The 16,508-nt window shown below is 45.1% G+C and overlaps 1 protein-coding gene across 1 annotated transcript in view; it reads left to right on the top strand.

The window, feature by feature from the left end:
• The first annotated feature begins 372 nt into the window (after positions 1–372).
• The window catches only part of nrg2b (neuregulin 2b), a 56,510-nt gene continuing 40,374 nt past the window's right edge, over positions 373–16,508 (top strand). The window contains exon 1 of the mRNA XM_070444279.1: positions 373–2,095. Coding sequence (XP_070300380.1) covers positions 1,687–2,095 — 409 coding nt within the window. The 5' untranslated portion in view covers positions 373–1,686. The remainder of the gene's footprint in view (positions 2,096–16,508) is intronic.

The following is a 16,508-nucleotide window of genomic DNA, read 5'->3' as shown; positions in this document are numbered from 1 at the left end:
AAGAAAATATATTTTTCTGAATAACTAAAATAATATTTAGTCTATTAAGTGAACTGTAAGATGAGGTAGAATGAGTCACATATCCTTAGTATGCTCAGAAATCCCCATATTAACCAGTTCTCTTCTAGTGACTGATATCGACATCTTTCTGACGCTTTTGCAGCGCAAATTCTCTGACCTCTAAGCAAGGACGGCTAGCTCGCGCTCTGAACGGGCGAGTGGGGGAATCTTGAATGAATTAAGTGACTGATTGATTGGGGGGGAGAAGGAGGGAGGGATGGAACGGTAGAGGGAGGAGAATAACTTGTGAGCCACCACTGTGAAGCTGTGTATGACCAAGCTTTCGTCACACTGTTAAGGGTTTGAGAAGAGAACAACATATTTTAAAGGCATCCACCTATCCTGTACAAAGATAACGAGTATCCTTTTGGCACATGTGGCTTCCGTATTACTTCGATGCTGGTTGGCCTAATCGATATTCTCACATGTGGCCACACGCTGAGCCACTCGGCCACCACCACACACATTATTAATTTTCTCTCGGTGCAGAAATCTCCTGCCCTGCATGAACATGCCCGCAGAACCCAGTGCCTTTCTAATAGGTGAAGCCGTTGTTGGGCATCGTTCCGTGAGGGTTACCTGTTTGGCGCTAGCTGCATCGTAACCAGTGGTTTGGTCATTTGACAGAAAGAGAGGTCTCCAATTTACAGGTTGTCGTGCTATAGGCTACTACTGGAACCATTGAGACATTTTCGCAGCGTTAGTCATCGCACTAGCCGCAGTGTAGCCTTGTCTCTGAATAGCCAGCCCTGTAGTTCAGTACGCACTCTTCTAAGTGTTGGGTTTGGTTGATCCTATCATTTTAAACCGAACCGCAACCGAACCATATGCTGCTGCTATAATGGTCGTCCATGGTTCTGACTTCGGGCGGTTTCTCTGACCTGTTGTCAGTGGTCTGAGGGGTGTTGGGCCAGTGTGTTGGGCGCGCGGCTCCGGTCATTAGTGTTTGCGCAGGAAGTGGCAGCCGACGCCAGTGGCCGAGCAGGTGATGTTTGCTCACGTAAGCCGTTCGCGTTTGAGGGGTGCAAGGGACGCGGCTGGAGGGATTGCGCTGTTGCATCGCCTAACTGGATAACCAGATAACCGCTGTCTTCTGTAGTCTCCGTTTTACCGAAAAGGAACCCGATTTTTCTACACTTCTGAAGGTGGATCAAGAAGCCCGACCTTGTGTGTGTCTGTCTGTGTATTTATGCTTTTTTTTTCTGTGTGCGGAATCTAACAATAATTTTCTGTTATAGAAAGGCAATGCGCCCACCCATGCGATGACATTTGTTGGAGAGAGAGGATAGACTGTAGAGGCTTCATGCAGAACCTCTGGTTTCGAGTAGAGGGTAATTTACGAGTCTTGGTTTGCGTTTCAGGAGAAAAAAATTGTGTTGAAGGAGAATGCAGCAACCACATTTTTAACCATGCAGAACCGGGCTGTTTCCGCTTCTTAGGCTGGTGTGTCCCCATCTGAAAGTTTATGGGGAAAGCGGCAGACACAGATGGCATGGACACTTATACAAGGTCTGCCGCTCTGCCCTGCTATCGGAGCCTATTCGCAGTCTCCCACTTCAACCCCGCTCCGTCATCCGCGCCCCTTAGCCGCCCCAGCACTGCAGCAACCGAGCCACGGCCGACGGCATGAGGCTTGATCCGGTGCATTTCTCCATGCTGGTCATCGGGGTCTCCTTTGCCTGTTACGCCCCGAGTCTCAATTCCCTCCAGGACCAGGCATATCGATCTGCCGTGGTCATCGAGGGCGAGGTGCGCTCCTCACCGGAAAACGTCTCTCGGGAGCCTTACAGTGTAAATGTCAAAGTGCTGGACGTGTGGCCCGTGAACAGCGGCGGGCTCGAGCGGGAGCAGCTCGTGACTGTCGGAGACTTCAGTTCCGAGGCCCCGTGCACCACTGTGGAGGAGAACCACAGATATATATTTTTCATGGACCCAACAGGCGAGCCTTTAGTATTCAAGGCATCGTTTGCTCCGCTGGATGCCAGCGGAACGGACCTGAAGAAGGATGTGGAGAGCGTGTTGTGTGAGGACTGCGGTAAGTTTAGCTTTTATTGGACGCTTTAGGGCTGCACGCTAATGCCCCGGTGATATAAGGAGTCTCCGGCCTCCTTGTGGGTGCTTATAGGTGATGATTGACACGGTTCAATTCTCCATGTCCTGGTGACACAACCAAGACGGTGCATTTTTTTCGAGCACATCAGACCATGCATGGATGTGTGAGACAGATGTCCTAGAGACTGTAGTACATTAGGATATAGGTAAGAGTGATGTAGAATAGGCTATACTTGGTGACGAGTGAGACGATTATCATGTATAAAGCACTTTGATTTGAAATGGACAATCCATCCATATGAAAATGATATACCATCCATAGTGTGCATGTTGGTAAGATATTGGCCTGCTTGGCTATGTGGAGTCAAAAGATGGAGCATAGATGCTGTACAAAAGCCTCATTGTGTGTGTGTGTGTGTGTGTGTGTGTGTGAAATATTCCATGTCTGAGAATGGGGTGACAAGGTATTAGAGAGAGAGAGAGAGTGAGATAAAGAGAGAAAGAGAGAGTGAGAGAAAGCGAGAGAGAGAATATGGAGTGAATCTGACAGAATATGACACCGTTTAATTTCAAATAGCCATCAGTATTAATTCAGATGTCAGTAGCTCTCAAACAGCATGGAGACTGACACCATGTGACAGGAAATAGGGGGACCAACCAGCTAGTCCTAACCGGTCGGTGCTGTTAGATCAGGTGGTGGATATTTGGTCCCTTAGGGGCCTTCACTAAAGATCAGAGGCATGACAATGTTTCAGCACCGTGGACAGCTCATATTCTCTGACCTCTGAATAGCATCCATCCATTCTCAGGCTGTTTTATTTGTTGTCGTGCATGATAAGAGTAAGACAGTGGCCTATTGCCTCTTTAAACCATCAGTTACATTATCTGCTATTCTCTGTGACAAATTCTCTGGATGTGTCCAAATATTCTGGAGAACTGAAGCTTTCTTTGCTCAGCTCATCACCTTTGGCATGATGAAACAACACCGGTATGATCAGGGCCCATATGTATCAAGCATCTTAGAGTAGGAGTGCTGATTTAAGATCAGTTTAATCTTTTATATCACGATTAATAAGATTCCATGTACAGGAAATACCTGATCCTAGATCAGCACTCCTTTTCTGAGATGCTTGACACATGTCGCCCCTGGTCTCTAGCCAAGGCTAACATTAAGATCTTCCTGACAACATTTCAGCACCATGGACAGTGTATAGTGTGCCTAACCTCTGAGTAGAATCCATGATGAGAAAATAAACAATCTTTCCTCAACTCGTTCTCATTGCCCCCATGACCACTAATCTGAAAGGCCTTGATGGGTGAAAGTGATGCAGGTGAAACCTATCCACCATGTTCACCTATCAGTGCTCATAATAGAGAGAAGACAACATGATGCTTGGAGTGTTTGTCTCTGTCAGCTGTGTGTTTCTGTATGGTTGCACCATTCCCTGTCTGCAGCTGAAGTGCTATACTTGTTATTTGGTTTAGTGTCAACTCTGCTTGCTGAGAGAGGGATGACAGTATTGTAGGTAATCTGCTACTCAGATGCTGCCATCAAAGACCACAATTCCATGACTCAACAGTGACACAGACAGACTCGACTCACCACTGGAACCTCATCTATGCAAAGTCCCAGATGTACAGAGAGTCAGGCTCCAGTGCTCTGACTATCTACACAAGTCTCTCTCTCTCTCTGTCCCTATAGAGCAGCGTTATATCTCAGCTACGGCCTCACACATACCACAGAACTGCTGCTCTGCTGCAAATGCATCAGCATGCTGTCTTTAGCAGAGAGTTCTGGGGCTTGTATAAATTATGCACACTGACTGAGGTTTGAGTGTAAGTGTGTCCTTCTGTAAGCAGGATGTATATGTAACACGTAGGAACGCGGGATATGAACCTGGGTCTCTCACAAGAGCAACCAACGTCTTAGACCATTAGACCAAGAGGATATTCCCTCTTGGGTCCGAGGGCTGACACTGGTTTTGAAGATCGCAGGAGGGGCCACCTAGTCACGTGACCATGACCAACTCACGTCTGCTACATACAGACCAGTGTTACTGTCATTTGTGGTCTAGATTGTTCCTTGATTACAGTTACTGTGCGTGTGCACATGCTTGGGCAGGTGTGTGTGTGTGTGTCTAGATGCCTAGAGGTCATCTGAGGTCTGCGTTGAGGATGTGCATGTATGTGGTATAATCACTTCTAAGACCTGGCTTAGAATCCTATCAGGATTGGTGTGAACATGGTTCCCCCATCAGCCACCTGCTACCGCTACAGATGTGTGTTGTATCAGACACATTCAGGTAAGCTGTACAAGCACTGCTCCTGCTTTGAGTGTGTGTGTGTGTGTGTGTGTGTGTGTGTGTGTGTGTGTGTGTGTGTGTGTGTGTGTGTGTGTGTGTGTGTGTGTGTGTGTGTGTGTGTTGTGTGTGGTGTGTGTGTGCATGTGTGTGCTGTGTGTTGTGTGTTGGACATCAGTCCAGACCTCCCCAGTGCGTTTTGCCGAATAATGTAACAGCACTCATCCTTTCCTGTCTCTTAGTGCAAACTGAACCAAGTCACAAGGCTTTTTAGAAGGACCATGAGAAGAGCAGATTATTGTATTTGTAAAGGCAAGGTACCTTTGTGTCCCCCTCCTCAGCCATGCATCCATCCATCCCATGCTCAAGGATGGTTGCCACACCCCTTTCTGTCTCTGTTTCTCTGTGTTTCTCTGTCTCTCGCTCTCTCGCTCTCCGAGGAAGTATGGGAGATTATCTTTCTCTGTTTCTCTCTCTATCTCTCTTTCTCTTTTAGAACCTCTACCTCTTCACAGAAGATGTATGGAATCAATGCCTCAATCCTCTAATCAGTAGAAAACTGTCTGTTATGCAGGTTTAGAAGATTTAGAACCCCGCAGTGAGAAGTGTGTCTCTGAAATGAGGGGATAGATAAATATGAAAGAGAGGGGGAGAGGTGATCGAGGGGGATGGAGGGAGCAATGAGTGAGAGGTGACAGAGAGAAAGTGAGGTGTGGAGGTTAGAGAGCAAGAGAGAGTGTAAGAGAGAGAGAGAGGTAGATAGATGGAAGGAGGAGAGGTAGTCGGGGAGGGAGAGGTGGTAGCATGGCTTGCACACGACTCAGAACCCTGTCAGGAGGGGGGAAAGAGGGAGCGAGAGGGGTAGAGAAGGGAGAGGAGGGAGAGAATAGCTTTTCCCCACCGCTCTGCCCGCAAGCGCTTCATCAACTATTAATCACTAACTGCTCATCCTCTCTCGCTTTTCCTCTCTCTTTCGCTCTCTCCCTCTCTCTTCTTCCATATCCCCCTGTTTCTACCTATCTTCCCCTCTCTCTTTTACACACATCCTCTATTCCTTCCTCTCTCTCACACACATACTATCAATCTCTTTCTCTCTCTATTTCTGTCTCCCCCTCTCTCACCTCTCCCTACCTCCCCAATACCCGACAAAATCTGTCTCCTTCTCTCTTCCTCCACTTTCCGTTCCCTCAATCCCACACTCCCTGTTCTCCTTTCTCACACAACAGGCTTTCCATATTAGGAGGACAGTGAGTGAATCTTGTACTGTAGCTTATCCTCGGGACTGTAACCAGGGTTTGAGTTGTAGTGAGGTCCGGAAGATCATTTACTGCATTTCTATACAAGAAAAAAACAGCAAAATCAAGCAAAAATGACCCCAGACATGATCAACTTGGCTGCTGTAGGTTCATTCACCTTAGTCCATCTACAAACACATAGCCTATTAGCTTTATAATGTTATACCCCTGAAAGGAGGGAAATATGAGAAATGATTCACACTGACATGTAGCATCAGCGACGTAAGCAAAACATGAGACATTTTTAGAACTATATTGTTTGCATGTTGATAAGATTTGAATGTACACCTATAGGGAAGATGGGCCATGTGGAGATGTTCATATTGAAACATATCTTCTTTAAGTTCCTCACTTGTCTGTTAAGATTAGTCAACATTTTATAAGTTTGGGAACAACTGTACTAAGCTCTCTCTCTGCTTGTTTCCTCTCTCTCTATGTGTCCTCCTCTTCCTCTGCTTGTTTCCTCTCTCTCTATGTGTCCTCCTCTTCCTCTGCTTGTTTCCCTCTCTCTCTATGGGTCCTCCTCTTCCTCTGCTTTTTTCCTCTCTCTCTATGTGTCCTCCTCTTCCTCTGCTTGTTTCCTCTCTCTCTATGTGTCCTCCTCTTCCTCTGCCTTCTCTGCTTCCTCTTGCATGCACTACAGCAAGCCTCAGCCCACCACTGAGCACCACATCACTAGCCTACTCAGTAGCCTACTCTCTGTAAAGCACAGTTATTGTGAGAACTTAGAAGCATATTTAGCTCCTGCTGAGGTTGCTCTGTTTAATGTTAGCATCTTACTTCATTCTTCTGGCTGGCTAAGTCAAATCAAATCAAATCAAATCAAGTTTATTTTATATAGCCCTTCGTACATCAGCTAATATCTCGAAGTGCTGTACAGAAACCCAGCCTAAAACCCCAAACAGCAAGCAATGCAGGTGTGAAACACGGTGGCTAGGAAAAACTCCCTAGAAAGCCAAAAACCTAGGAAGAAACCTAGAGAGGAACCAGGCTATGAGGGGTGGCCAGTCCTCTTCTGGCTGGTGCCGGTGGAGATTATAACAGAACTATGCCAACGATGGTTCACAAATTGTTCATCAAATGAACAATTCGCATGGTCAAATAATAATCATGAATAATTTTCAGTTGGCTTTTCATAGCCGATCATTAAGAGTTGAAAATAGCAGGTCTGGGACAGTAATACTAACCAGAGACCTTCAACGTTACTGAAATATACGTTTCTGCCGGCATCGAGACACCTGACTGACTGACATAGCCTATCTATAAGCGACTATTTACCAGTTGTGCACTCATTCTCCGAAAGTAATTTTTTGTTTGTTTGGGGGTTGTCTGTAGACATGGCAGGAGTCGCGGGTCAGTTTTAAAGTGGAACTGACAGCATTTTAGCAACATGAAATCACATAAAAAGACACCCCCAGGAAAAATCTGACATTTAAAAAAAAAAATCTGACAAAGGAGCATTTAGATACTGTCATTTTCACGTTTTCATAAATTCGTAGAATGTTTGGGTTTTACGTATGTTAAGGAATTTGTCAAAATTCTATAGCAATGTAGAGTGGGAAAGTGGTCGTGCGTTTGTACAATTAATAGAGACTGCAGTAAATAAAACCGAATAAAAACATACAGTACCAGTCAAAAGTTTGGACACACCTACTCATTCAAGGGTTTTTCTTTATTTTTACTATTTTCTACATTGTAGAATAATAGTGAAGACATCAAAACTATGAAATAACACATATGGAATCATGTAGTAACCAAAAAAGTGTTAAACAAATCAAAATGTATTTTATATTTGTTACGGATCCCTCCGGAACTTTCATTGCGCACACCTGTCCCCTATTCCCACTGATTGTATTTGTATATGTGCCCTTTGGTTTCCATTGGGGGGTCGATTATTTTCACAATGTCCGTTGGTGCGTGTGAGTACCTGTGCTGTGTGTTTTGGGCTTTCATGCCCTTGTGGATTGCGTAGATGATTACGGGTCTCGTCCTGTGTGTTAATCATCGTGTGCATGTGTTACTTATTCAGTGTACTCCTCGCTCTTTTGTTTGGGTTTCAACCCTGTGTTTTTTACGTGTTTGTTTGGTCTTCGTCCCCGTGGCTTTGCACGGCACACCGTAATTTGGGATGAATAAAAAAAACTATTACACATTACTGCGCCTGTCTCCCGAATCTCTTCATACCATCGTAGCAATATTTGAGATTCTTGAAAGTAGCCACCATTTGCCTTGATGACAGATTTGCACAGTCTTGGCATTCTCTCAACCAGCTTCATGAGGTAGTACCCTGGAATGTACTTCAATTAACAGGTGTGCCATGTTAAAAGTTAATTTGCAGAAATTKTTTCCTTCTTAATGCATTTGAGCCAATCAGTTGTGTTGTGACAAAGTAGGGTGGGTATACAGAAGATAGCCCTATTTGGTAAAATACCAAGACCATCCATATTATGGCAAGAACAGCTCAAACAAGAAAAGATAAATGACAGTCCATCATTACTTTAAGAAATGAAGGTCAGTGAATCCGGAAAATGTCAAGAACTTTGAAAGTTTCTTCAAGTGCAGTTGCAAAAACCATCAAGCTCTATGATGAAACTTGCTCTCATGAGGACCGCCACAGGAATGGGAGACCCAGAATTACCTCTGCTGCAGAGGATAAATTCTTTAGAATAACTGCACCTCAGATTGCAGCCCAAATATGTAACAGACACATCTCAACATCAACTGTTCAGAGGTTGAATTGCTGCAAAGAAACCACTACTAAAGGACACCATTAAGAACTAGAAGCTGTCGGAACTAGAAGCACAAGCATTTCATTACACTCGCATTAACATCTGCTAACCATGTGTATGTGACAAATAACATTTGATTTGAGAAGAGAAGAGACTTGCTTGGGCCAAGAAACACGAGCAATGGACATTAGACCGGTGGAAATCTGTCTTTTAGTCTGATGAGTCCAAATTTGAGATTTCTGGTTCCAACCTTTGTGAGACGCTAGGTGAACGGATTATCTCTGCATGTGTGGTTCCACCGTGAAGCATGGAGCAGAAGGTGTGATGGTGTGGTGGTGCTTTGCTGGTGACACTGTCAGTGATTTGTTTATAATTCAAGGCACACTTAACCAGCATCGCTACCACAGCATTCTGCAGTGATACACCATCCCATCTGGTTTGTGTTTTTCAACAGGACAATGACCAAAAACACACCTCTAGGCTGTGTAAGGGCTATTTGACCAAGAAGGAGAGTGATGGAGTGCTGCATCAGATGACCTGGCCTCCACAATCACCTGACCTCAACCCAATTGAGATGGTTTGGGATATGTTGGACCACAGAGTGAAGGAAAAGCAGCCAACTCATGCTCAGCATATGTGGGAACTCCTTCAAGACTGTTGGAAAAGCATTCCAGGTGAAGCTGGTTAAGAGAATGCCAAGAGTGTGCAAAGCAGTCATCAAGGCAAAATGTGGCTACTTTGAAGAATCTAAAATCTAAAATATATTTTGATTTGTTTAACCCTTTTTTGGTTACTACATGATCCCATATGTGTTATTTCTATATCTGGTCCAAGACTGGATTCTACACAGACCTAATGCGCTATAGCCAATCAGAGCTACAGTAGGCCTTTACAAGCCATTTGCCACACGAGCCTGCCATCATTCACTTTGAACTGGACTGTGTGTTTACAGGCAGTTACAACAGCACGAATTTAGATCATTAGAACCCATTCGCCAAAAGCCACAAAATACACCTGAATGGATTTCTGCTAATATGTAAAGAACACGGGGTCTTCTTACATTTGAGAACTTTACAGTCCTATTGATCAAACAACCATGAAAATGTAGGCTCTCTCTTCCTTKGTATGCATATAAACAACAACAAGATCAACAACTAATGCTAGCCAGAGCAAGATGAACTAAAATCTAACGAAGGAACATTAGATATACCCCCTCAAACTGTTTCAGCTAGTTAGCCGTCAACATTGATGGGGAATTGTATCTGACTAGTCCTTCTGCAGCTTGCCTGCCGATACATGCTTGTCCCAACCAAGCACACAAGCTAACTGGCTAAAGTTGGCTAGRTTGCTAGCTAGCTACTTCCAGATACAAATTAAAGAACACCTCACTCTGAACATTTTACTCGCCGTAGCAGAGCTGGTTAGGCTGTTTATATGAGAGTGAATGTGCGAATGCAAGAGATATGCTAACTGAATAAAAGTTGTTCAAGTTCTTGCTAGCTAACCAAATGACACCTGCATCTTTCGCTGTGTATAGCCACCGAAAAACTATATGAGGGGAAAAAATCAGTCCCTCACCCACTCCTCCAATGGCATGAAATTACATCCTCCTAGCAGCTAGCTATCTAGCTAACGTTAGGCTCCGTGTTTTTATGCTAGCCTATTAGCCACGTTATAACTGACTTGTAATCATTGCCCTTGCTAGTCTGATTGTATTGATATTCRCAGCCTTAGTTACGTTCGTCCGTTTTTGTCCAGAATATTGAGTCTTTGAAACTGAAACAGTGCATCCTGAATGGAGGCAGCAAACAATGTACCAGGCCAGCTGTGATTTACAACCTGATAGCTATAGTTTTTGGTCTACCAAGAAATGTATTGGTGAATTATATTAATCATGTATTGAACTGCATCCATCTATTCTGTAAACAATGCCTTAGTGTACGTGATGGAACATTGAGTCAAATACAACCTATTTTTAAAACCTCTTAGAAAGTTTGTAGTTAAAACGCTGTCAGTTCCACTTTGAAAGCCGACTGCGAGCTGAGGTAGTTCGTTTCATGTCTCAGGCCCTCGGACTGCGACGCGAGAGTGCGGTGTTAACCGTTTGAGAGAGTGGTGAATGTGCTTCTAAAAAGGCAAATCCAGGAGATGCAGGATAACATATAGTGCATTAGGAAACTATTCAGACCCCTTGACTTTTTCCACATTTTGTTACGTTACTGCCTTATTCTAAAAAAAAAATATAATAATGTTTTCCATCAGTCTACACACAATACCCCATAATGACAAAGCGAAAACAGGTTTTAAGAAATGTTTGCAAATTTATTAAAAATAAAAAACAGAAATACCTTATTTACATAAGTATTCAGACCCTTTGCTATGAGACTCGAAATTGAGCCCAGGTGCATCCCGTTTCCATTGATCATCCTTGAGATGTTTCAACAACTTGATTGGATTCCACCTGTGGTAAATTCAATTGATTGGACATGATTAGAAAAGGCACACACCTGTCTATATAAGGTCCCACAGTTGACAGTGCATGTCAGAGCAAAAATCAAGCCATGAGGTCGAAGGAATTGTCCGTAGAGCTCTGAGACAGAATTGTGTCGAGGCACAGATCTGGGGAAGGGTACCAAAACATTTCTGCAGCATTGAAGGTCCCCAAGAACACAGGAAGTTTGGAACCACCAAGACTCTTCCTAGAGGTGGCAGCCTGGCCAAACTGAGCAATCGGGGGAGAAAGGCCTTGGTCAGAGTGGTGACCAAGAACCCGATGGTCACTCTGACAGAGCTCCAGAGTTCCTCTGTGGAGATGGGAAAACCTTCCAGAAGGACAACTATCTCTGCAGCACTCCACCATTCAGGCCTTTATGGTAGAGTGGCCAGACAGAAGCCACCCCTTAGTAAAAGGCACATGACAGCCCGCTTGGAGTTTGCCAAAAGGCCCCTACAGGACTCTCAGACCATGAGGAACAAGATTATCTGGTCTGATGAAGCCAAGATTGAACTCTTTGACCTGAATGCCAAGCATCACGTCTGGAGGGAACCTGGCACCAACTCTACGGTGAGCATGGTGGTGGCAGCATCATGCTGTGGGATGTTTTTCAGGGGCAGGGACTGGGAGACTAGTCAGGATTGAGGTAAAGATGAACGGAGCAAAGTACAGAGAGATCCTTGATGAAAACCTGCTCCAGAGCACTCAGGACCTCAGACTGGGGCGAAGGTTCACCTTCCAACAGGATAATGACCCTAAGCACACAGCCAAGACAATGCAGGAGTGGCTTCGGGACAAGTCTCTGAATGTCCTTGAGTGACCCAGCCAGAGCCCGGACTTGAACCTGATTGAACATCTTTGGAGAGACCCGAAAATAGCTGTGCAGCGACGCTCCCCATCCAACCTGACAGAGCTTGAGAGGATCTGCAGAGAAGAATGGGTGAAACTCCCCAAATACAGGTGTGCCAAGCTTGTAGCGTCATACCCAAGAAGACTCGAGGCTGTAATCGCCCCCAAAGGTTCTTCAATAAAGTACTAAGTGAAGGGTCTAAATACTTATGTAAATGTGATATTTCAGTTTTACATTTTTTATACATTTCCAAGCATTTCAAAAGTCCTGTTTTTACTTTGTCGTTATGGGGTATTGTGTGTAGATTAATGAGGGGAGAAAAACTATTTCATGAATTTTAGAAAAAGGCTGTAACGTAACAAAAATGAATGTGGAAAAAGTCAAGGGGTCTGAATACTTTCCCTATGCATTGTAAGGAACAAACCACTGTTCATGATTCCACTCGTTCCCAAAGAGGCAGGTATGAATAGAACCGAGTCAGATAAAGAATATAAGCATTCTGAGCTTTGATCAACACTGGGAGTAATATTTAAATGTTGACCCGTAATACAAAATATATATTTTTATTATTATTAGGACCTCGGTGTCCTCACATGTAATTATAGCCATGCTTATCCTGTAGGCTTGGATGTGTTGTCGTGTGTGGTGGTGTGCATAGTGATGTGTCGTGTGTGTGTGTATGTGTGTGTGTGTGTGTGTGTGTGTGTGTGTGTGTGTGTGTGTGTGTGTGTGGTGTGTGTGTGTGTGTGTGGTGTGTGTGTGGGATGTGTTGTGATCCCCCTGACATGTGCTCCTCAATAAGTCTTGCATACTCGCCTCTCCCCAGGCTACCAGTGAGCTTAGAATTTGATTAGGTCTACATGTAAACAGGAGATACTGTTGAGTTCAAATGTGCATCTAAAAAAGCAATGCAATCGATATGATGAGAACAGGCGAGAGATTGACATGCACTTTGTGTCAAAGAGACAGAGACAGAGAGAAAAGGAGAGAGGGAGAGCAAAGATAGAACATTCATGGAGGGACTCTTGACACATCCTCCACTGGGCACAGGAGTCAGTTCAACATTCTATTTTGATTTATTTGAGTGATTTTCCAAAAGAATAACATGTAAATTCAAACTGAAATCAACAACAAATTTTCACCATGTCGTGTTAGATTTAGGTTGTAAAAAGTGTGGGTGAAAAAAAAAGACAAAATTTGCCCTTACGTTGGGTGAAATGTATTGTGTGGAAACAAACATGATCAACCAGCGCGTATTCTTCAATGACATGAATCTGTCTCTCACACACACACACTCAACACACACACACCCTCATTCACACTCGGTTTTAACAGCGCTTTCATCCCACTCAGGTTTGCTCCTGTCTTTTACAGAGTTAGTTCTTTTATTGTCTCCAGATCTTACAGGCCTATTTCTGCCAGCTGTATCCATTTCAAGAGCACGGACTGCAAATTGCGCATCTCTCTCTCCTTCTCTTGCCCCCTCCCTTCCCTCTCCCTCGCCTCTCTCTTTCCCTCGTGCCTCCTCCTCTTTCCTCTGCCTCTCATCTTCTCCCTCTCTGCCTCTCTCTCTCTCCCCTCTGCCTCTCCCTCTCTCTCCTCCTTCTCTCCTCTCCCTTCCTGCCTCTCTCTCCCTCTGCCTCTCTCTCTCGCCTCTCTCTTTCCTTCTCTCTCTCCCTCTCGCCTCTCTCTCCCTCTCTCTCCTTCTACCCACTTCTCTCCTCGGCCTCTCCCTTCTGCCTCTCTCTCTCCCTTTCTCCCTCCCTCTGCTTCTCTCACTCCCTCTGCCTCTCTCTCTCCCTCTGCCTCTCTCTCTCCCTCTGCCTCTCTCTCTCCCTCTGCCTCTCTCGCTCCCTCTCCCTCTCTGGTTTCCATGGTGACAGCTTTGCACTGCAGAAATCACACCGATCTGAGACTGAGATAGAAGTGCTTCTCTCTTTCATACATGAACACACACAGACACACACACACACATACACACAGATACATATGCAGAACGCAACACTCACATATGTTCACACATTCAAACAAACAATCACACAGCACTGACATTCTGTTTCCCACAGGACATGTGGATTTGATGAATGTACTGTGGTATCGCCTTCACACCCCGGTCTATAGATCCCCTCCCTCCATATGTCCATGTGCTGTGTTCCTCACCATGAGTTGGCTTGGCGCTGTGACACACACTCTCCTGTTAACAGCTCTAATTGATTTGGCTTTCATATCACTCTCTGTTATTGAATCAAGCTTAGCAAAAAATCAGATCAATTCTGTTGATGCCTTTCTCTGAAGGCACAGAAGCAGAGGGGGAGAGGAGATGGGGCGGAGTGAAGTGAGGAGAGGGGAGGCAGTGTTAGCGTCAGCTGACCTTGAGAGAAGGACCCCTTGATGAAAGCCTGTGAGTGCTGGTCACGTCTGATTGGCCAGTGGAGTACTGACCATGCGCGATTGGTCCAACTGTGTTCTATTCAGGCTGGGCACTGCCAAAGTGTTCTAACAGCGGAATCCTCAGATCACTCAGTGATACAGAAGGCTAGGCTCAGCAAGTTCAGCATCACACACACACAAACACACACATACACACACACACACACACACACACACACACATACACACACACACACATACACACAGGTCTGGAAAATCAAGATGCATTTGTAATATGCTAGAAGTGTTAAACTTGTTGTGGCTTGCTCAGTGTCTGTGGTGTGTGTATTATGCATGGTGTCAGTGCCAGGTGTGTACGTGTGCATGTGTGTACAGTGTGTGTATGTAATATTGCCCAGATGTCTTTGATTCATTGTCAGAGAGAAGGGGAGAGGACAGTATATGGGGAGAGAGATGTTCAGTTTAAGGAGAGACTGTATTATATAGAGAGGGGATCATTATCAAATCCAATCAAATCAAACTTTATTTGTCACATGCGCCAAATACCTTACCGTGAAATGCTTACTAACAAGCCCTTAACCAACAGTGCAGTTCAAGAAGATATTACAAAGGAGACTAAAATAAAAAGTAATAATGAAAAAGTAACACAATAAGAATAACAATAATGAGGTTCAATACATGGGACACCGGTACCGAATCAGTGTGCGGAGGTACAGGTTAGTTGAGGTAATTTGTACATGTAGGTGAGGGTGAAGTGACTATGCATAGATAATAAACAGCGAGTAGCAGCAGTGTACAAAAGGGAGGGGGGGTCAATGTAAATTGTTCGGTTACGATTTTATTAATTGTTCAGCAGTCTTATGGCTTGGGGTTAGAAGCTGTTGAGGAGCCTCTTGGTCCTAGACTTGGCGCTCCGGTACCGCTTTCRGTGTGGTAGCAGAGAAAACAGTCTAGAACTTGGGTGACTGGAGTCTCTGACAATTTCATGGGCTTTCCTCTGACACCGCCTGTTATATAGGTCCTGGATGGCAGGAAGCTTGGCCCCAGTGATGTACTGGGCCATTCGTACTAACCTCTGTTGCTCCTTATGGTCAGATGTTGAGCAGTTGCCATACCAGGTGGTGATGCAATCGGTCAGGATGCTCTCGATGGTGCAGCTGTAGAACCTTTTGAGGATCTGGGGACCCATGCCAAATCTTTTCAGTCTCCTGAGGGGGAAAAGGCATTGTCGTGCCATCTTCACGACTGTCTTGGTGTGTTTGGGCCATGATAGTTTGTTGGTGATGTGGACACCAAGGAACTTGAAACTCTCGACCCGCTCCACTACAGCCCCGTTGACGTTAATGGGGGCCTGTTCGGACCCACTCCAATTCACATACCCCGCCTTTTCCTGTAGTCCACGATCAGCTCCTTAGTCTTGCTCACATTGAGGGAAAGGTTGTTGTCTTGGCACCACACTGCCAGTTCTCTGACCTCCTACTTATAGGCTGTCTCATCGTTGTCGGTGATCAGGCCTACCACTGTTGTGTCGTCAGCAAACTTAATGATGGTGTTGGAGTTGTGTTTGTCCACGCAGTRGTGGGTGAACAGGGAGTACAGGAGGGGGCTAAGTACACACCCCTGAGGGGCCCCAGTGTTAAGAATCAGCATGGCAGACGTGTTGTTGCCTACTCTTACCATCTGGGGGCGGCCCGTCAGGAAGGCCAGGATCCAGTTGCAGAGGGAGGTGTTTAGTCCCAGAGTCCTTAGCTTAGTGATGAGCTTCGTGGGCACTATGGTGTTGAACGCTGAGCTGTAGTCAATGAAAAGCATTCTCACATAGGTGTTCCTTTTGTCCAGGTGAGAAAGGTCAGTGTGGAGTGCGATTGAGATTGCATCATCTGTGGATTTGTTGGGGCGGTATGTGAATTGGAGTGGGTCTAGGGTGTCCGAGAGGATGCTGTTGATGTGAGCCATGACCAGCCTTTCAAAGCACTTCATGGCTACCGACGTGAGTGCCTCGGGGCGGTAATCATTTAGGCAGGTTACCTTCGCTTCCTTAGGCACGGTAGTATAGAGAGAGAGGGGATCATTTTGGAGAGGGTAATGTAGAGAGAAGATCATTATGGGGAAAGGAGTATAGAGAGGGTATGATTATGGAGAGGGTAGTATAGAGAGAGAGAGGATCATTATGGAGAGGGTAGTATAGAGAAAGAGAGGTTCATTATGGAGAGGGTAGTACAGAGAGAGAGAGGATCATTATGAAGAGGGTAGTATAGAGAGAGAGGTGATCATTATAGAGAGGGTAGTATAGACATAGGGGGTCATTTTGGAGAGGGTAGTATAGAGAGAGAGGAT

The sequence above is a fragment of the Salvelinus sp. IW2-2015 genome, linkage group LG6.2 (assembly GCF_002910315.2).
Source record: "Salvelinus sp. IW2-2015 linkage group LG6.2, ASM291031v2, whole genome shotgun sequence".
Taxonomy (NCBI): Eukaryota; Metazoa; Chordata; class Actinopteri; order Salmoniformes; family Salmonidae; genus Salvelinus; species Salvelinus sp. IW2-2015.
The sequence above is the reverse complement of the archived record's forward strand: the minus strand, read 5'-3'. Positions and strand labels throughout refer to the sequence as shown.